This window comes from Pterocles gutturalis, unplaced genomic scaffold (assembly GCF_000699245.1).
Source record: "Pterocles gutturalis isolate BGI_N339 unplaced genomic scaffold, ASM69924v1 scaffold5390, whole genome shotgun sequence".
NCBI lineage: Eukaryota > Metazoa > Chordata > Aves > Pterocliformes > Pteroclidae > Pterocles > Pterocles gutturalis.
Window position 1 is genome coordinate 16,803 of NW_010138070.1, and position 22,401 is coordinate 39,203.

The 22,401-nt window shown below is 54.4% G+C and overlaps 1 protein-coding gene across 1 annotated transcript; it reads right to left on the reverse strand.

Moving 5' to 3' along the window:
- Positions 1–1,624: 1,624 nt before the first annotated feature.
- LOC104460830 (RNA-binding protein with multiple splicing-like) lies at positions 1,625–16,358 on the reverse strand (the record flags this gene model as incomplete). The annotated part of the gene is given in 7 exon segments (XM_010082825.1): positions 1,625–1,687; positions 12,786–12,797; positions 12,799–12,917; positions 13,546–13,696; positions 15,319–15,381; positions 15,957–15,995; positions 16,281–16,358. Coding segments are annotated over 7 exon segments (525 nt in total), but the record flags the coding sequence as incomplete, so codon positions are not given.
- Positions 16,359–22,401: the final 6,043 nt, after the last annotated feature.

Genomic DNA, 22,401 nt, shown 5'->3' on the forward strand with positions numbered 1-22,401 from the left:
CACATTGCACACCCAGCTCCAAGGGATGAAGATGCCCTAAGGCCCCTCAGGAGCATCCCCGAGCAGCCTGCATCCCTGGAGGAAGGGCAGGGAAGAGGCACAGGTACCACCAAGCCCAAAGTATCCCAACACCACCCCCAAAGAAAACACAAGACACCACAGAAAAAGAGTCACAGCAGCCTCTGGGTATATTTTTTTTGGTTTTTTTTTTTTTTTTCGTTGCATTTCATATATTATCCAGTTTCACATTCTCATAGGATCAGCAATTATATAGCAACTTATTCTCAAATCTTTTAATACAAGCGAGACAGCCATGGTCGTATAATACTTAAAGCACTTCAATACCAAGCAATAAGATGCTAAAACAAAAATTGCACAATTTCTTGTTTACTATGCCTGACTGAATCATTGTTACAGAAGACAACCCTTCTCTTTCAAGCTTTTAACTAAACATTAACTTATCTTACAGGATTACAATTTCTCTTTAATAATAATAATAATAATTAATTGCACACAAACACACAAGAAATTCTTTATGATGCATAAATATTTCCTTATTACACATGGTACAAAAATACTCGTACTTTTTTTTTTTGTTGTTCGGTATTCCCATAAGGATGGCTGATTATTTGGCAGGACTGGATGCTCTCCAATCAGAAGGATGTGGAAAAAAGAAAAAGAGGTTAGATATTTTACAGCCGTTCTATATATAAAGTCTGAAGAAGAAAAAAGAAATATAATAACCCTGACTTTAAAACCAGAGAAGAATGGATGAGAACAGAAACCCAGTGCATTGTACTTGGAAAAAAAAAATTCAAATTCTTCTGGTCATACTGGGAAGGGGAGGGTGGAGGTGGGAGAAGGGGTGAGACAAGGACAGTTAGTATTTCTCAAAGCCAAGTCTTCACCGAAGCAAGATGAAAACCTTGATGGATCAATCCGTTGGGCCAAGACCTGTTGCTAACGGTTACACAAACGCTAGAACAAACAAACTTACACTCACACATACACAAGTTAAGTGTTTTAATTCATGCCAGAAAACATGCAAAACCCATTGCCTTTCATTTCCTTCAGAGCTGCCGGGACAGGGCGAGCCTGGGGAAGCCCAGGACCGAGCCCCCTCGGCTGAGTTTCGGCACAGCCAGACGGCAAAGCTCAATCGGGGAGGATGTCCTGGGGATGGAGGAGGGATGGATGGATGGATGCGGCGCACGGCCCGCGGCAGGGGGCCGCGGCAGCTTCACAGTCCAGGGAGGGGGGATGCTGGCAGCCCCGGGGGGGATGCGCCGGGGCCAGGCGCCTTGTCCGCTGGCCGCAAACCAAACCAAGAGGAGTCGGAGCAATCGTCCCTGGCACATCCCTCCGCAGAGAGGCAAGGAGGAGGAACACAAGCCGAGGAGAGACTCTGCAGGAGAGGAGCGGTGGTGAGGGTGGCTTGGTGGGTCTCCCTGCTCCCCCCAGGGTGGATTTGGCCCCATCACCCATCAATATAACCCAACCTCATCCTTTGGCGGATGTGCAGGGCTGAGCCTGAGCTCCTGCCCCTCCTCCCCACAAGAGCCCAAGGAGCCCAGGGACAACCAAGACAAGGACCCAGCTCCAAGAGTAATTACTTACTAATGAACTAACAAAACTGACGAGACTTCCATCCTTGCTGAGTAGCTTCGGAGGGAGGATACCAGCGCATCTGGAAAAGAAAGCCACACCAGAGGTCCGTGATCCAGGATTGTCTCAACCAGATCCCAAACCTTCAGCTCCTGCAGGCTACGTATGAGGTACACTGAGCAGAGACCTCCAGCATGGGAAAGGAGCCTCCTGGGCGAGCCTCAAATACTACTCAAGTAGCACCCCAACCTGGGGCTGCACGGTGCCAGCACTACCCAGTGTGCCGGCCCCACGCTGGCCGGCTCTGGTGGCTCACACAAGGTCAGACTCAGGCTCACCTGGCACTGGGACCTGACCAGGTTCTCCCTTAAGGAGCACAACAGGATCCCACACATCTAAGAAGAAAGGTAGCACCCCATCTCAGGGCTCGCCTCGACATCTCAAGTACTTTCTGCCTATTACCATAACCAGAAGACAGCCCCCGAATTCACATCCACAGCTGGCCCCAGCTCACTACAACACGCAGAACACCACTGTTCAAGCTAGGAAAGCTCCTCACCACCAAGCTATCCATGAAGTTTACCACTGCAGAAACGTGCGCAAGGAGGGGCTGTTCACCCCAGCACACTCCCACTCCCCCACACACCCCAAGTTCACATCTTCCCCCTCACTCAGGCCCAGGCAGGGCAGATGAGGCTCACCTTGGGCACGTAGAGCGGCCACTGCCTTGGGCTGCTGCCCTCAACCAGCAGAAGGAGGCATCTCAAGACCACACATTTAAACCAGACAATTTCTACATGACATGTACAGGGAAAGGACTGGCTCATCCACCACACAAGAGACCCATGACGTTTCCTAAGCCACAACCCAGCCATCGGAACAGGCTCCCGGCAGAAAAGGCTCCAGGCAGACCACATCATGGGGAGAGCCTGGTAGAGCTGCAAACCAGCAAGACTTGGAGGCTTCCCCAGCAGGTCATTGCTGCTACATCTACTGCTCAGGGCTGCTCCTTGCCAAGGAAGGACTGCTGGATGGGGACCCAACAAGCAGACACGGGAACAGTAACTGAACAGGCATTTTCCAGCTTGTCAGTAGATGCAGCAAGCTGGCAATGTCCAGGACATCCAGATGCTCCTGTTTGGTCTGCAAGATCAGGCTGGGCTGAGCCAGCAGCTTCATGCCCAAGAACAGCAGGAGATGAGTCTGTGCCACTTGACTGAGCACAGATCCAGCATCAGGAGCAGCTAGCAGAGCCTGGTCCTGCTGCTGTTTGCAAAGGGAGCAGAAACACTGGGGCCATCACCCCTGTCCTCCCTCCCCAGCTGGCAGGAGGAGAGCACAGCCTCCATGCAGACAGGCATCAAGAGCAGCAGGTACATCCAGGGCTCTGGGTACCAGCAGAACAGGGGACTTTGCTCTAAGATGGGTAGAAAAGAGACAGAAAACCCCCTAGAGCCCAGCGTGAACTGTTCCCCATGCCAGACTATCCTGGCAAGGTTGTCCCTGTGCTTGACCAAGCCTGGCCAGATGCTTTCAAAATCATTCCAGGGACAAAGGGGAAAAACCCAAAACAAACCAGTATTCCCAGTACTCCCAACCCCTGTGCATGGCACTCTCCCACTAAGAGGGACCCTTCCTTGAAGGAAGTCTGCCTATCCTTGGCCAAGGTCCCAGGTCAGTTGGGTAAAGGAAGAGTTGCAGTCACAGCCAAAGCATCAAGTTTGGCAGGGGCTTTGGAGCTCATCTAACCCTGACACGGCTGATGCACTACTGCCATGCCAGCCAGGGTCATTCTGTCAGCTTCCTTCTAGAAGGGATCTTGCCAGAATCATGTCTCTGAGCATGCAAGAGACATGAAGAAAGCCACTCCAAGTTGAGATGACAGCTGGCAATGAGAGGGGACAGGAGGTAGGTGTTTTCTAACTACCTAGCAGCCAGCAGGCTGCCTGACCGATGCGCTGGATGGTACATGCAACACAAGTCTTGCTGCCAGGTTATCCTGAAATGGACATGTAGAGCTGTGTCCCCAGCCCAGCTGCACGAGACCCCTGGAAGCTGCACACAGGTCTTCAAAAGAGACAGAGGTGAAGACCAGGACACCAAGACTCAGTGACAGCCCTTGGATTACTCTCCAAGCTAGGCACATCCTCTGTGAGTCCCTTCAAGCCCTACTCCTTTTACCCCGTAAGAAACAGAAGTTTGGCACCCAACAGAGGTGTAAAGCCTCTGGCTTTGCATTCATTCCTTTATACAGACACATGCAGCAAACGGCCAAGACCTTGACACTGCAGCCTCCTTACAGGAGCTGGAGGGGTCAAGCAGCACATTCCTCCCAGAAAACACAGCTGCCTGCAATGACCAAGTCCTCCCTCCACGACCACAAGGGCTGTGATGCCAGTAACCAAGGTCCCTGAGCTCATGCTTGGGGCTGTTCGAGCCCCTCCTCTTTTGATGCTTCCTGCAGGGGGAAGGCGTGCAAGTCTGCAGAGGCTCGGTCCTAGCAGGACCCTCTCAGCAGCTAGGTCAGATCTGCTGGATCCCAGGCTCCTGTTCAAGCACCAGCTCCACACTCAAGGCAGCTGTGGCCAGACACACTGCGCTGGCCAGACTCCTCGCCAGACACCTCCACAAGGCAAGCAGGTGCTCCCAGCTCAGTCACTTGCTCCATCGCAGCAGGGACATCCCAGTCAGTCCAGCCTTGGGCGGAGGAACTCGAGGGCACGGACATCACCAAGACCCTCTTCCCCAGGGAGTGGTCTCATCTAGTGCCGTGACTAAAGTGTTACCTTGGTGCCACACACACCGTGCCTTTGCTTCTCCATCAGCTTGCGAGAGGGACCCAGCCCAGCTGCACCGTTGCTGGAGCCTGGGGCCACCACGCTGCTCCGGGGCATGGTTATCCCCTGGCACTGACACAAGTCAGGACAGGGCCACCGCAGCAGCTGCCAGGGCAAGGACTGGGGTCACTTGCTCCCCCTCCAGCCCTGTCACTGGGAGGTGCTGGCTCAGCAGAGCCACATCTCCTCGCAGCCAGCCATCCTCCTCTCCCACTCCAGCACCACTCCCCTCCGCAGCTGCAAGTACTTTCCTCCTGCCCAGCAGCAACAGGAAACTCCCCCGGCTCCAAGCGCCACCGCAGCAGCTGCCAGGGCAAGGACTGGGGTCACTTGCTCCCCCTCCAGCCCTGTCACTGGGAGGTGCTGGCTCAGCAGAGCCACATCTCCTCGCAGCCAGCCATCCTCCTCTCCCACTCCAGCACCACTCCCCTCCGCAGCTGCAAGTACTTTCCTCCTGCCCAGCAGCAACAGGAAACTCCCCCGGCTCCAAGCGCTTAACCCCGAGAGCTGTCTCCATCCCACGCTGAGCAGGCACAGCAGCTGTGCACGGGCAAGACAGCCATCCCCCAGCCTGCTCCCCAAGCCTGGTGGCTCTTCATCCCCTCCTGGTGGGGTCTCAGCCAGCTTCTGCCCCACACTCCAAGCCTAGCCACAGCCTCCAGCACCCCCAGTTTCAACAGAAATCTTGCTTTTCTCCTAAAATGCACATTTTCATAGCTGTGGCACTAATAAACCTCCAGCTTCTGATGGACCACCTCTCCTTGCCTTCCTCCTGGAGGTCTCCCATGGTTGCACACACAAACCCACCCAGCCCAACACACGGTGGCCCAGCCCTGCAGCCGGGGGCTGGCAAGACCACGTGCAGCTGTGATGATGCTGGGTACAGGCCAAGGCTCTGACATGCTGGCAAGCTGAGGGAATGACCTGCCAGGTCTTTCAGCCCACAGACAGATGAAGGGCTGAGGCAGGAACACCCCCTCACTGGTAGGGATGTTTCCAAAACCAGCAGGAAGCACAGCAAGAACCAGACCAGAGACAGCAGCTGGCCAAGAGGACATGCTCTTCAAGACAGCGGCACCTGCCAGGACAGTTTTCTCTTCACATCCCTCCAAGTGTCTCAGGCACCTTGCTTTTGCCAAGGAGTAGAGAGGCTCTGCAAACCAGGGGTGCTCCCAGACCCACCTGGAAGAGGAGACCAGCACAAGAGACATGTAGGGTTGTCCCAAGAGGATTGCAACCCGGTAGGGCAAGCCAGAGCGCTTCCTTCTAGAGAGAAGATTTCTCTGAGGGCTTTCAGAATATCTGTTATCTCTCAAAATGCTACACATCTGTCAAGGAGAAAGCTGAGAGTGAATGGAGACATCCAGCACTGGGTGAGGAAAGCAGAGCAAGGGAGGCTTTTACTGGAAGAGATGCCGTTGTTTCTGGAGCTGCATGAGCTCACTGTTGGAAAGCAGTCTGGCCACACCACTGCAATCATCTGCTTGTGCACCCATCGGGATGAGACAGACGCTGCCGGCCAACTGCAGCCAGTCTCATGTTGCTGCGTTCAACATCTGTCCCAGAGAACAGCTGGAGAAGAGAAATTTGTGCCTCTGCCTGCCACCTTCCAGAGGTCCAGTGGAACATCTAGAAGTGAAGAGCCTCTCCCTTGCTGCAGCACAAGACCAGCACTACCTAAAAATCATAAAGAAATCATAAACAGGGCAGATAAACACCCCATCAGCACCTCACTCTCCTTGTCAAGTCCTCCATTGTCTCTCCTAATTACCCTCAGAATTTAAAATTCCTACCTTGCCCACCATCCTTATGGAGAGTGATTCCTTCTGCAGGAAAAAAGAGAGGGTGAGGGGAGGACTGAATACACAGATCCATCCTCAAGCCACCTTTAGTTTGGATGGCCTGCCTTTCCTCCTTAGTTACTTTAGTTATCTTTACTCTGCAGCCAGCCCCAGCATCCTGTGGAGCTCAGAGCTATCGCTACACCTGGAATGAACCCAGCCACCTTCCCAAGGACCAGCCAGGCAGGGACAAAGCACTCCCTTGTGCTCCAGGGAGGTGGTAGGACCCCAACCAACATGTCCAAGAGCTGTGTGTAGCTACCAGCCGCTGACACGCAGAGGGGCATCTTCAGTTGTGCTGCTGAGACAGCATCCCCGTGATGAGCCATGAGCACCACACGGCCACCACTTCCCCAGGCTGCAGGTCACAGGGCAGAGCATGTTGGTGGCCAGCAAGAGCTGCTCTGCTCCAGCTGAAAACACAGCTGATGGGGAACACAACCCAGGGCAGGCAAGGACAGCCTGCAAACCTCCACCCACAAGGCACTGACATTATCCATCAGTTCTCTCTGGACACACACTTCCAGACTCAACAGCAGGCCGTTCACCCAACCCACCTGCCTTCAGGGTCCTTCAGGAAGCTGGGTTGAGGAGACAAGCATCCAAACACTTGCATGCTGTCCAAGACCCAAGCGGCTCGGCCCACCACCAAGAAAACCTTCCTGCAGGCAAATCAAGCATGAACCCTCTTCCCCAGGCAGCTGCAGTGGGGGAGAGCTGGAGGATCAGCACGTCTCACACCACAATGAAGAGCAGGCAGAAGACAACAGGCACTGATCCATCCTGTTGCTTGGAAGGGGCATTTCAACAGACATCCATCCTTTGCCTTGTCCCCCCCCGGGCCTTGAGGCAACCTATGCTACAGGTCATGGAGACACACTCATCTTGCAGACCTCAGCAAACAAGTCTTTCTCCTCTTCCCAGAGTGAAAGCAAGTTGTGCTGCTTTTATTTGGGTTGAGCTAGCCAGGGAGACCCAGTGCTGGACATAGGTCAGGAAATCACTTCTGACACCATCTGGGTCCAGTTCACTCATCAGATGTGATGTAGTGAGAATCACTGCTCAGCAGGTACCTGGAAGAGCTAAGAGCATCTCCTGCCTGCTTTTCTCTGGCTAGAAGGAAACGGCTGTCTGGGGGAGAGCTTGCTCAGAGCTGCTTGGCCAGCGTGTGCCAACACCAAGTCACTAGAGTTTAGGAAAACATCATAGCCATGAAAGTCTTGAAGAGTGCTACACATCTCCAGGAAGCCTGGAGGTTGCCCAGAAAAAAAAAAAAAATAATCCTGGCAAGTCCTACATGATAGTCCCAATGAACAGGGAACAAGATACGAGACACAGAAAATCTGTCATTGTCTCCAGCCTCCCATCCCAGGGAGGGTCTATGAGACCTCAGCTGCCACAACATAAGTCCAGAAGATTTTGCAGATGGTACCATGAAGTTAGTCCAGAGGTCAGTGGTGCACAAAGGCAGGATCCCCATTGATCCAGCAGATCTCCATGGTGGCCACTGCTCGGTGCTCCAGGGCTCAGCCAGGCTGGTGGCACCCAGGTGGTCACACACCCAGTGAACAGCAGCATCCCAACAACAGATAGTGTCTGAGGAGCAGCACAGCACCTGAGCCCACCCCAGCAGACCTTCGCACATCCCCAGTTCTTTAGGGCCAGTATGAGATCACAGCCACTGGGATCTGCCTCATGTCCACCCACAACTGCAGCCACCACTCAGGAGATCCAGCTCGCTTCTGAGCCAACCCAGCCAGCAAATAAGAGAAAAAGCCTTTTTAGAGCACTGACCTCCCCTTCCATTGATGGGCTCTGCCTCAACTCGGTGCTGGGAGGCCTCAGGGTTCTGCTGGGCTCTCAAACAATCACCACCACAGAGCCATGATACAGGACTGTTCCATCTACCCACTCACTTGGACAGGTCCCACCTCCACCATCTCCTCAAAGCCTCCAGACAAGGCTGCTGCCAGCAGCAGCAATGTGGAGGCTCTGAGTGCACCTTGGGCAGCCCAGGCCCAAAAGGATGGGCAGCTGTGAGCTTTCAGTCCAGCATCTACCACATGTTGGTACCCAACATGTCAGCTCGGTCTTCTACAAACACCACATGGTAACCACCACCAGCCTCACCGATGTTCTTATGGAACAATCCTGCATCCAGCCTCTACTTTCCAGGGCAAGTCCTGTTCTCAGGGTGCTGCCACAGCTGGAAGCACAGCTTTGCAGAAGAGCTCCAGGAGTATCAGTAGTCCCTCGTGCCTCCTCCTGCCCACTCAGAGCTTGGTGCCGAGACACAACACATTGAGTCATTGTCTCTATCAATTTGTCAAGCACTCCCCATCTTCCCAGAAGACCAGCTCTGTAAAGGTACCCCAGTCTTCCAAGGGCAAAGGCAGAGCTGGGCCCCCATCATTGATGACTCTTTTCCCAACATCACTACCACACAGAGGAAAAAAAATAAAAGTCTACCCAGAACTGCTGCAAGAAGTGAGCCAGGACTCGGTTCCTTCAGAGATGACCACAGCAACCATCCTCCCTGCCAACCAGTCCTAGGCCAGACCATCTTCCCTCTTCCCAAGCTCCCAGTTTCCTATGACACTCCCATCTCTCCCAGGCTGCCGATTCCCTTCGTTACAACTTGCAAGACCCATGTCCTGCCTGTGATTTCAGGCTGCAAGAGAGAAGCTAAGCTCCACGTAGGAACTTGCTCAATTTTCAGTAACTGGAGAGGAAAGAGGTGAGATTAGACCCATGACTAAGGACAGGGTCTGTCCTGGTATGCAATTCTGGAACAAAGTGACCGGCAAGTGCTGTTGTCTAACGTGCCCACTAGAATTTAGTTGTGTGCTATCACTATCACGTCACTCACCTCCCCCACCGTGTGCCAGGAGTGAGGTCAAGGTGTATTTCTGGTTGCCCTCAAGGGGTTGTGGTTGGGGAGAAACCAGGTTTCTTTCAAACCGAGTGGCAGGATTGTCTCTGCCCCGGCTCAACCAGGCTGCTCCCCTCCCACTGGCAGGATCTGGCTGAGCCTGGCTCAGCTGGGAGGAGTTGACGTAAGATGGTGCCATGCTGTGTGCGCCATGTCATGTGCTGCCAAGTTGGAGATGTGGGTTAGAAAGAAGGCCTGGTATCTCATTCCCCAGGCTCTGGTGGGTGGGTAGCGTGAGGCCCATGCACTGGGTTGCCAAGGAGATACGGGCTACAGAGATGGGCAGAAGCTTGCAAATCCCATGGTGCACCTTGGAGGAGAGATGGTTACCTTACCAGTCTTTCCAGACGTGGCTGCCATCATGTTTAACACTTCTAGGAATGGAGCTGTAGGACAGCCACTCCACTAGCTGCAATAAGGCATCACTAGGGTGTCCCATCTCCAGGGACAGCTCTGAGCTTCAGGGCTAGCCTGCGCTGGCATCATGGCTGGAGTTCACTAGGGACATCAAAGGAGGGATTTGAGAGAGAGTGGGAGGGTGGGAAGGCAGATGGGACAATCTTAAAGTCATAGAATCATGGAACCATAGAATGGTTTGGGTTGGAAGGGACCTTAAAGATCATCCAGTTCCACCCCCTGCCATGGGCAGGGACACCTCCCACTAGCCCAGGTTGCTCAAAGCCTCATCCAGCCTGGCCTTGAACCCCTCCAGGGATGGGGCAAGTCACTGGAGTCCCCACAGGTGGAGGCTATTGGCAGGACAGAATCAGGCCATGGTCACATCTGCAGCAGCCCGGTGCGTGCCGGGACCATCGCCATGGCATGGCAGCTGGGCGGTGCCGGCAGCAGCCATCGGTGCCACCTGCGAGTGGCTTACCAACGGCTCCCAGTGTACGAGCTGAGGCCAGGGCAGCCTCGCACCATCTCCTGCCCCTTGTCACTTCTGCCAGCCCTCTGGGCAGCTCTTCGGGAGGTTGCATAGGTGCATTGCAGAGGGCAGCCACCTCCTCTTCTGCTCGCTACCAGGCTTGAACACAGAGCTTCGACAGGATGAGCACTTCAGCTTTAAATCTTTTGCAATGAGCTCTCAGCTTAGCTGCTGCCTTCAACTTCATGCCTGCTCCAGGACTGAAGGCTACAGAGCTGCTACAGCTCTGGCCATCCCCATGAACACACTCCAGCCAACACCAGTCTCGGGAGAAAGAACTGCAGGTGTCCTGGAGAACAACCCCCATGCCCCCCGGGGAGCCAGCCCCTACCGTTGAGAGCAGAGGGCTCAGCACACCAAGACCAAGGTTACAGCTTTTAGCCCAGTTTGTGAGCAAAAGTCATCTCACTGACTCGCTCCACCCTGCCTCAGCTCTGCAAGAGAAAGGGCTCCAGCTTAGAGACCGGGCAGCTCCAAGCTGCCAGCCTGAGTAATGTTTAACCCCATAAAACTTTATTGGTAATGTATACTGCGCCAGAACGTCTCCCTGCGAGGTCACCACCGGCTCAAGCACGACACAGCGAGGAGCAGCTGTAACCGCTGGGCCAGCCCAGCTGCTCTTCTTCAGGGGAGAGCTGGGTCTGGCCATGGCCACGGCCTGGAGAGACTACACTGGCTCCCCAAGGCTTAGGGGCACATCACTGCTTATGGACCTCCTTGGGCATGGAGTCCCACCTGTACAGGGAGCTCCCTGGAGCCTCAGGGTCACTCTTCAGACCAGAAGAACTCTGACAGCTAAGCTATCTGTCCAGAACAAGTAGCTTGCCAACTGGATGGGAGGAACTAAGACCCCAGGGGGAGAAGATCTGGCTGAAGACCCTGCTTTAGGAGGGGAGGGTTTGTCTCCCCCACCATACAACACAAAGTCTTGGTGTCTAACCTTTACACTCAGGGTCCCCATACACTCATTGATGATCATCCTCCAAGGACCTGCAGTAATGGTTTCACCTCCCTCAACCACCTCAGCCAGGCCAGAGGGAATTTTTCCTGCTCCTCCCTTCGAGGGGCAATCCAGCTGGCAACAGCCCTTGGCTCCACCACCCTATGCTCAAAGGGCAGGGAAGGCAAGACACGTGCTCTCCTGGGCTGCCTGGAAGCAGAGCACACTCAGATGCTCCTGTAGCTGTGGGCACCATCAATAACTTTTGGAGAGCACCAGCAAGCAGAACCCTCCCAGTGAAGGACCAGCCTGGCTCTGGAGGGTCTTGAAAGAACAAGACAGTGCCTGGTCCTGCTCTGGGCCCCACGTTCTTGCCTACTCTGCAGAAGCTTCAGCCCAGCGCTAGCTCACCAGTAGAGGGGCAGAAGCAGCAGAAGCCTGCGAGTGAGCGAGGGGCAGGATGGAGAAGCCTACATAGGCCAGGAGTTTGCATCCATCCATCCAGTGCCTCCATATTGCATTTGGGAAACGAGCTCAGGTTGAAGCTGGGCAGTTACAGTCAAGATGTTTGCGGGAGCAAGGGCATGCCAGAGGGCCAACAGAGATGACCATCAGGCAGGCGGGCAAGGTGAGGGGACACAGCTGCTCTTCTTTTCAGTTTAAGCAGGGAAGAGTGGAGCTAAACACCCTACTTGGCAGGGCAGAGAGCAGAGGTTATGCCCCAAAGCTCTGGGGTCTCAGCCCAGAGCCCCACTGCCCTAGTTCCCTGTGGCACTACACCAGGAGCAGAGACTGAAGCAGGCAGAGCATAGCTGGCTGTAACACCAAGCAGGGTAGAGACAGGGGCTCCAGGTTCTCTTGTATGAGTTCTCCAAACCAAGCACCTTAACCTGGAATTAGGGCACTACTTCTCTGGTTTGGCTTTCCCTTCGCATGTCCACGGTTTCAGGGACTTAATGCTCAGCAGGGGTGTTGGCCTCAGTAGGTTAAGGCCTTCCAGTATCAGACCAGTACAGGCATCCCTACACCTCCAGCTGTCAGTGAGTGTATCCCCGGGACACCAGGCAGCTGGTTGCACCAGACCAGCATTTCCACAGGCCCATACAAAGTGACCCTCTCTAGCCTGGATCCAGTGGCTAATGCCACCATCCCACCAGAGTTCCTTGCTATGGCAAGGCTCTGATCACTCATCCCCTACAGGACATCCCCCTCTGGCTTCAAAAGCAGTTGAGTCCCTTGGCCCAAGGGGGTTCCAGCTGAGCCCCTCACCTTCAGTGCTGAGCCAAGCCCGTTGCCTCTGCTGTAACTTCAGGGAGGGCATTTTCAAGGTATTTTACTTGCTGGCATGTAGTATTTCCTCCCAGCAGTCCTAAAAGACAGTTCTCCGTCCATGGGGACCAGCAAAGCCAGACAGAAGTGGGTCCCTGACTTTCCCCACCTGCCTGCCTCCACCAGGGAAGCAGGCTGGACCTGCAGGGTCAGGAATCATTGACCAGCTCTGGCTGCCCTCGGCCACAGAGACTTCTCCCCCACGGTCTGCTCAGGGCCCCCCACACACTTCATCTGGGAGGAGGCTTTGCCCAGGAGCCAAGGTGCAGAGGCCAGGGTCGAACCAGCCAAGCAGAGACCCACAGAGTGAGCACCGGGGGCAGGGGAGGGAGGAGAGCCCAGTTCCTGGCATGGGATGCAGGGAGCGACTCACCTGAGCGTGAAGCAGCCGCTGGGTACGTGAAGGCGGCATGGGGGATGGCGGGGGTTAGCTCCGTGGTGTAGAGTGGGTAGGGAGCCCACGCTTCTGGGGACGCTGGAATAAGAGCCGCTCCAGTCAGGTCATCTAGACAGGAGGAGACAAGGGGACAGCATCTCAGTAGCCTGCTTCAGGGACAGGCTCTGGATGTCCAACCCCAAAGTGAAGCTCTGCACTGCCATCCCAGTGAGGTTTGGAACACAGCACCCCTGCAGCATCTCTGGGCTCTCCCAGCCTTGCCAGGAGAGGCCAGGAACACGCTCCATCACTGCTCACCACCCCACGCAGGCTTTGGGCAGGCTGTTTCACACACACGGCACAGGGCTGGTGCCACCGGATGGCAGGACAGGGCTCTTAGCACCTCGTTACAGGCTGTCCACCCAGCCTCAACGGGCCGCTTGTCCCTCCAGGCTATGCCGAGGGTACATGGCATGGGACTCGTCCTTTCTGCTTTACACATCAGATGGTTTAAAGGACTTATGGTATCCCTTGAGCTACCAAAACCAACTCTGCTCTCCCAACGCTTCTAGTATCAACCAGAAGCCTTACCAGATGCCTGTTATTCTCCTGCAACCTTAACATGCTGGCCTTCCTGCAGCAGGCAGATTTCAGCCAGAGCATACATGGGTATGGCTTTCTGGCCACCCTGGCAGCATTCCCAGGGTTGGGCATCTCCCACTGACCATGACCTCAAAGTCCCTTCCAGCATACTCACAGGGGTCCCGTGCAATGAAGTGTGCGCCCAAGGCAGGGTGGATATTGGTGGGGTTTGGTGTGGCCATCAGCTTGCTCTTGGCCATCTTTGTGTTGGCTTTAGCAAACTCTAACCGCAAAGTCTGGGGGTTCTCTGGGTCAAAGCGGATGCCCTGTCATAGAAGAAAGCACAGGAATCTCTCAGAGGTGAGGTCTCCAGTCTAAGCACAGGCTGTCCCTATTTATGGAGCAAAGCCCAACTGGGGAACTAAGGCCATCATGCTGCAGTCACATAGCCCAGGTTTTTTGTCACCTCACTGCCACGCTCTAGCTCCCACATGCTTGTACTTATCTGTTTAGCTGGCCTAGGACCACTGCTTCCAACATGAGGGACACAGCTTTGCTCCTTATGTGCGGTTCACCAACCAACACAGCAGTCATGGCTACCAACACTGGTCAGGAAAAAAAAAAACATCTGCCTGCTGGCACTGGGATATGCCCATCTATGCTAGAGCTCCTGTCTGTGCTGCTGCTACATCTACTGCTGGACACTAGCATGCAGCCCCACGCCCAAGGCAAGGTCTGCAGCAGGGCAGAACCAGACCAACACATCTTGCTGCCTAGATCCCACTAACTTCTGCAGGACACACAGGATGGAGATAGTTTTGGGTTGTGTCTGCCACGTTGACCTTCTTTGTGTCTTTTTCTCGAGCGACAGCAGTTTGGAAATGCTGTGAATGTACTAAAGAGCATCCACCAGACAGCGTTGGCCCTACCTCATGTCCTCCCCTGGAAACAGCAGCATAGGAAGGCTGGTTCCCTTCCTTTCTGAAGTGGGTATCTTCTGGCTGCAGAGGTCCTGGCAGGCCAGAGCCCAGTGCAAGGGCCTGCTCTGCTGAACTGCCACACACTTTTCATCAGGGCACTGGGTAAAGTGAGGCTTGAACAAGGCCACTAGCACCAAGCAAGACCTAAGCCACATGACAGATCAGATTTGCAATGAGCCTGCTTCACTACCCATGTACCCTGGGGTAAGCTCAACCTGGAGTTTCAAAAAGCTGATGCTAAACACAACTTGAGCCCCACAGGCCCCATTAAAACATTACAGGGTGTCAACTGGGGGTCACCCTATGTCTGTATACGCCTGGGAACCACTTGTGCCCCCAACACCTCTGTTCTCATCTGTTTGCTAAGGGTTGGCTCCCTAGAGAAGACCTGCCAGCTTGAGGTGCTCCAAGCTAAGGTCAAGTCAAGCAGTCAGGCCAGGATGAGCCCCCACCTTGGGACCCAGTGCAGACAGCAGGAGGAAAAGCTCCTTCAAGAGTAGCTCTGGCCACACCTCGACACACGTAGGTAACGAACAAGGGTGTCCTCGTCATCCACAACTCTTACTCATAGAGGGGGAAGCACTTAATGGATAAGGAACAGGATTCACAGCCTGGATCCTGTTATCAGAGGCCAACTGCTGAGTAAGGAGGGGCATGCCAACTCTAACAAGTAAGTAGCTGTTCTTTCCCCAGACCCTCAGAGGCCCTGGAGGCCACCTTCCAGTGGTCAGAATTTTTGCATCCATTTGCTCAGGCTGATGTCAGCCTTCAACAGGTCTCCAGCTTCCATGGTGGGATGCTGCAGGACCATTTAGCTTCCATACTCAAGGGCACAGCTGAGACACTATGACCTTTCCTATGCTATGGACAGGCCAAGCACCACTCCAGCCCACAGCTCCAGGTCAAGCTACAGCAGGACATATGGCTCCCAGCCTTCTGTGGGGCTCCCCAGCACTTCGGGTACTTACGTTCAAGGCGTTCTTTGCTGCTTCAGCACCAGCCCGGCTGTCAAAGGTCACAAAACCAACTGGCTAAAAGAAATAATTATTATTTCAGTTTGGAAGCCTCTTCCAGCTCCTCAGCCTACCCTGCCACCCCCTCTGCCCCGACTGCTTACAGCAAGCAGAAGATACCATCTACCTCTTCAGAGGACGTCCAAGCAGAGCTTGAAGGCTCTTGGGCCATCAGCCCAAGATTCCTGCTCTGTGTCTGCTCCTACCACACCAAAATTCTTTGACATTCCTACACACAAGGGCACTGCTCACCCTGGTAGCCCCCAGCAAAGGTACCCCTTGCTCACAAGGGAAACTGCTGCCTTGGTTAGGATGGGACTGGGGAAGGTTTCTGGCAGGACAGGGTTTGAGGCTGAAGCATCAGCTCTCACCTAGCCCATACAGCCCTGGGCAGCAACAGAAGATACAGAGCCATCCAGCACATGCAGAGAGCTTGGGGCCACCAGGACGATGGGGGTGAGCAGAACCCAGCTGTATACATGGTGCTGAACAGACAGTGCTTTACATAGTGAAATCTGGTATCTGTCCCCCCTCCCGGCATGTCTGGTCGTCTAGCAAAAGCCAAAAATACCCAAGCTGGAAGAAGGAGGTACCTGCTTTGAAGTTAGCTTGATCAGTGACCCTTCATAACCCTGCAGAAGGGAAGAAAGCAAGTCAGTGTCAGGTTCCTGAAGGAGCCAGGCTACAACCAAGACACAATGTGCCAGCTCCAGGAGTTCCTGTGGCACCAGACCCTTCACAAGGCAGGTTTGCAGCAGGAGTGGGTACATTAATACTTTCATACAAGGTTCTCCAAGCTTTCACAGAAGGTCTACCTTCCCACTTCATCCCTGCTTTCCCTTTGACAGAGATCTTTGCTGCAAGGTTGGCCACAAGACATCATGTTTCCCACCAAAGACCAAATTTTAAGACCTTACCTTGAATGGTCGGAAGAGTAGGTAGAGCTCTCTGGGCTTGATATCCACAGGAAGGCCACTGACAAACAGTGTCCGTACCTAGGAAAGAGGTCAACGAGGTCTACTGAAAAGAGATGCTTAGAACCAAAGCAGCAGTACAGCGCACAACTCAGAAGCCAGGTGCAATAAGAGTAGGACACCTTGCACCAAAGGTGGCCTTGCAGGCACTAACCCTTCCCTACATTAGAAGACTGTTTCCCAGAATAAAATCCACCCAGTTGTTTCCTCCCTGCCACAAAGGATTTAGACCTTTACAAAAATTTGGTCTCTAGCAGAATAGTCTGGGTTGGTTCAGGTATGGACACCAGCCCCACAGCCTGTCTGGACCTTGATGACTAAAACTTGAAATGACTGCTCGAAGGCTGTACACTGCCAAAAGCACTGCCACGGAGTTTGGCACGTATCAAAGGTCCAGAAGAGACCAGTACAAACCCCAGTTGTCTCTCTGGCTCTTTCTACAGATCATACACTAGATCTCCTTTCCTTAGTATATCCCAGCACACTGATTTAAAGTCAGCCCTCAATTTTGAAAAATACCTCACTGCTATAATCACATCTTCTTAACTTCTGCAAAAGCTCCAGAACATCACTGAGAGGATGGTTTTTGGGTCCATCCCAGCTCCTTCACCACACATCAGACCCTTCAGAAGTTGCTCCCCAACCAGCTCTGACAGTGTTTGTTCTGTTGTGCCCAGCCAAAAGCCAGCTGCGCTGCACCAAGCCCACGTACGCTGCTGCTCTTTCCAAGCCGTAGAAGGCATGTACCAAGTCCAAACGCACTCAGCATGTATAAGCAAAAAAAATACAGTACCAGAGGAAGATTTCAATAGATAGCCTGTTGAAATTATAGATAATAGTTCACATTAATAGCCAGGAAGAAACAGTGCTAAAGGGTCATGGCTTGGGAGAACTCTGATCAACAGACCATCACAGCCACCTTCTCCCTGCACTGGGAGACATTGGCTGGCAGCCTGTTTCCATAGGAAGCATCCTGATGGAGCTACCAAGACTTCTTGTAAATCAGTAGAGATGGAAAGGGAGGCTACGCACAACAGAGGTCACCAAGACACTAGTCATCATTAACAAGGACCAGGAGACACAAGCACAGCTCGGCCAGCACAGAGAGGTGAAGGAGTGAGATGGAGCTTCATGTTTTTGCTTTTCACTGCATGGGGATGCCACCCACCAAGCCAGTCCCAAACAAGCCACGAGAAGGTCCTGGGACAGCACTGATGCCCGAATGCTCAGAAAGGCACCACACAGTGCCTGATACTTTTGGGCAGGATGGGAGCCCTAAGCTAGAGCCCATCTTCCGGCTGGTTTCCAGTCTGGAGTGAGCCCATCACATCTGCAGGGCAGAAGCGCCCTGCTCTCACGTTTTAGTTTCTGCTTAGCCATTTCCCCTTCCCCAAAGCAGGTTGTATCTGACACCTCATTTAAACTTCTTTTGGCACCAAAGCGAGCAGCACAGCCTTGCCCTGCTCCCAGGCTGGAGACAGCAGCCACCTGAAAACACAGGAGCATGCAGCAGAACCTCCTCACATCAACTCAGAGAGCAGCTTCAGCCCTCCAGGACAGACAGTGATCATGAAAGCCTGGGGACCTCTGCCCCTCTGGCTCTCCATGCATGCCGAGACCAAGGGCTGCTACCACCCAGTGAACACCCCAGTAGGCTGCTACCACCCCCCACGGGTGTGCAGAGCCCTTCTCCAGCCTGGCATATCTCAGGATGCAACCACTGGGCATCCTTCCTCTCCCCTGGTTCCTCAGTAGCGATGGCCCTCCCGCACACTCCAGCTTTCGCTTTGCCCTGGCTAGGGAAGCACAGTACTATCTGGAGCACTTCAGAAAGACTTTCCATGCCCAAGCTCAGTCCTACAGTCTCTTCGCCCAGCCCAGCCCCTCATTTGATGCATCACTCCAGGGCCACCTCACGCCCCATGGCACCGTCTCTCAGCTTGCTGGCTGCCCCAAAGATTCCAGCGCTTGCACTTCAGCAGGCCTGCAGGGCATTCCCAGAAGACGCGCAGCCATCTCTTGCAGGGGAGGACTGCGGAGTGTGGTGGCACACATGTGCCTCAGCCATGTGAGAGCACCGTCCCTTTTCAATATTTCAGGATCTGAGCGTGCTCAGACCCCAGAATGGATGTTTCTTCCAAGCAGATAGAAATCTGCATCCCTGTTGGGTCTCTAAATGGTCCCGTGATGTGTCGCTCGGTAAGTCCTTGCGACAGGCATGACAATGGGAGATGCACGGCTGCTTTGGGAAAGGAGAAGTCAGCTTCTTGGAGCCCTTACAACAGCCTGAACAGAGGAATGCAGGTGCCTAGGTGCTCTTTGTCAGAGGTAACAAGCTTCTAATGCCAGCCCCATAATTTTCTGCCAAGGACAGGAGCAAGAGACCTTCTGTTGCAGGCCAAAATCTTCCCTTGGCCTCCAGGTCTGGTCTGTCACCATACATGGTGCTGGAAAGCAGACCCCAGCCAACCCACAGCACCCACCGATGGCTGGCATCGCCCCAAAGAACACCTGTGCAACCCCAAATGCCACCAGCTGAGATCTTCAAACAAGGTTCCCCAAGTGTCTCAAGACAGACTAAGAAGGTCCCTGCTCAGAAGAGGAGAAGGGATGAGACCAAGTGGCCAGTTTTCTGCAATTCAGCACATCCATAAGTGATGTAGAAAAGAGTGATGGGAAAGTGAGACCACATTATTCGGGGAAGGGAGGGTGAGGCTGGTGGGAAACTCCAGTGGTTGATTTGAGGGAGAGAGCAAGGTAAGCCAGAGGCTTCCGAGATCAGGTGTAAACATGGGATCAGCAGTAATCAGAAAGCAAAGGAGATGGGGTTAAAAGCAGGAGGCAACCTGCCAGTCTAAGCATCTTGTGGGCAGCCCTGGTCCAGCCTCCTCCCACTTCTCCCCCAAAAAAGAAGAAACTATAGACATGGGCAACAGCAGAATCTGGACAAGCATCCTCCAGTGGATTAACTGAACGGGGACTCTCCAGTGACCCCCCTTGCCACCCAAGTCCTGCAGGCTTTGAGAGGCACAAGGACCACCCAGGGCTGAAAAACCCAGGCTTCCAGCCTTCACACTCAACATGCCAAGGCACAGTAGGCTTCTGTGTAAGTGGATTTTTCCTGCTTCAAGTCCCTGCCACCAAACACCGGGCCCATGTAGATATTCAGCCTCCTCACAGATCAGCTGGAAAAGCCACAGGACCAAAAAAAAAAAAAAAAAAACACAAATCCATCCAGGGCTAGATCAGGAATTGTCTGGGCCAAACTGCATGTTAAGCAGGAGCTTGGAGATACAGAAGAAACAGCTCTCCAGAAATACCTTGCTCTAATGCTTGCTCTTAGACTTGAGATGAGATACTAGGTCAGAGCAACCCCATCTCGCCCAGGACGACTGATCCCAACTGGACACATGCACAGAGAAAAGCGGGGCAGTGAGGCAGGGAGCAGCTCTCGCCCAGGACAGCCCAGCGGGGTCATGCTGCTGGAGGCCCTGCAGAAAACTCTCCCCCTTCCCCCGGGGTGTCCCCAGTCCAAACACCCGGCAGAGATGGAGGGGAGCCATAGAAAACAGGATTTGTGCCAGGAGGGACAAGGCCATCTAGGCCATCTCTTGGAAAGGGAGGATCCCAGCACAGCTTCCCCCGCAGGAGGAGGGAAGGACAAGGACAAACCCATTTAGTGCTCGAGTCCTTGGTGGCTCTAAAGCAGTCCTTGTACAGCTGCGTCTCCCAGAAGGAGATGCACACCTAGTGCAAGAACAGTTGGGTACTTAGCACCAATGCTTTGAAGAAGCCAAGCAACAACATCTGCCTTGTTCCACCACAGCTCCAGCACTGCCAGGAGGTCAGTATGGGTCTTACAACAGCCACAGCTCCTTTTAAACAGGAGCCCTTGAAAGGGTGTCCCAAGCAGAGCCAGACACTGACCAGGAGCCCAGCAAGGGTCAAGTTATGTCAGAAATGTTAGATGTAAATCACAAGTACCCATCTCCAGCAACCGCAGCTCTGGTAGGTCTCCAGTGCAGGGCTTTTGTTAAGAGACTGCTCTGAACCTTCCCAGAAGCCGGGGAGGCTGGCCCTCCCCTCCCATTCTACAAGACCAGCCCTTTAGCTGCATTACCCACAGCCCTGCGCTTGCACCGCTGCGGCCACTCCAGCCCCCCAAAACTGGCCAGGTCCTGGGGTCAGTCTCACAGCACCTGGAGCACACAAGCCTTTACCACCAGTGGTTAGGAGACATCCAAGGACATGCTTTAGTGCCTGATCCACACCGTGTCACTGGATGTTCCCCCCTCGCTGGAAAGTCACCCTCAGCCATGTGCCATGTTTTTCCTGGAGACGAGCCATCTCCCACCCGTTCACACCAATACACCCCCCAAGCCTTTTCCCTGTGCCACTGGCAGAAAGGACCCTCTGCACCATCCTGCTGAGGACAGGGACAAGCTCTGCCGCAGCATCCCAAAGCCAGTCCCCCCCTTCCAGGCAGCCACCCTGAGGTCCCAGCAGTTCAGGCACATGGACCACAGCGCTTCCCGCGGGAGAGCATCCCAGTGGGGTGTCTCTCAGGCACCCGGGGACACTGGTGGAGCCATGGCGGGGACACAGAGCCCCAGCCCTGGCCACCGCAACACAGCAAGGGCCACTTGACGTGAGGCTGCTGGAATGCAGCGAGGCTGATGGCAGCCCCGGGAGCCGGGACTTATAAGGCACGACAGTGAAATGCAGGGAGGTGAGCTTGCAAAACATGGCTACAGGGAGGGAAGTGCTGAGGAACTCAGCCGCAGGGCTTAAAAATGGGCCAGCACCCTCATCTCCCTGCCCCACAGCGGATGTGGGGCTGCAGGGTTCCTGCCACGGCACCACGTGGACCCAGCCCTGGGAAGTTTTGCTCCTCTGCACATCAGACACCCTGGAAAAGCAGGAGAGGGGAAAACTGCAGGAGAGGGGTGGCTGGTCTGGGCTAGGGACAGCTCAGCAGCCTCAACAGCATGGAGCATGCCTCCCAAGGGGAAGGGGCTTGCTAACAGGCTCCTTCACTGCTCCGTGCCTCAGTTTCCCCCACCACCAGCAGGGCTCAGCAGCAGACAGGCTGCAAGCCTGCAACTCCAGCACTGGCAGAGCTCTGATGTCCTCAGGCAGCTCACGGAGCCAGCAGGCAGGGTAGCACTGAGCCCCAGTGCAGGACTGGACCAGGAGCAACTCCAGCCAGGATGCTCAGAGCAGCCACAACCCCACAAGGCATTAACCCCCACAGCAGAAAGATGTTCACCCACCCCCAGAGGGGAAAGAGGGCATTGAACCTCCCCCAGCACTTGAAACAAGAAGGGCTTCAGGCATTTCCCTCTGAAATCAGCCATCTGCACGAAAGGCACCCAAGGACCAACATCCTGCTCACCCAGGGGGGAGGAAGGCAGGCTGACCACAAGCCAGCCCAAGCACACAAGCATTTTGTCCCCAAGGCTGGGGCACTTCACACGTGACACTGCTTATAGCTGGGGCAGCCCCTCGCCAGCGTTGCTGTTCCCCCACAGCGAGCAGGGGGATGTCAATGGGGCTCAGTCACCCCTGCGGTCAGGGCAGGAAGGCGTTCGAGTGAGGGGGAAGCAGGGAGAGGCATCAGCCCCTGCCCAAGGGAGCAGGAAGCACATGGGCACCGATAAGTCCAGGCACAACAGGACAGCACCCAACAATAGTCCACGGCCCCGGAGGAGGAAGCGCTGCTGGTGCAGCTCTGCCACAGAGACTCCCCCTGATCCCCACTATCGAGTCCTGTCCTGTGTCTCTGCAGGATCTAGTGGAAAGAATGGCACCCAGGGGGACTTGGGCCACAGCAAGGGTTCCAAGCTGTTGAGTCACTTGGAGGCCAGCCCCCCAGTTCAGGAAGATGCTGGCTGAGCATCCTCAGGCCACCATCACAACCTCCCACCTTACCAAGAGGTCTGCTAAGCTTGAGATGTGCATGAGCATCACAGCCAACATGCTGAAGGATGCTCACATCCATGCTTGCACTACTCAGCCCACTGCACTAAGCTCCCATCTCCAAGGACCCAGCAGGACATCTGCC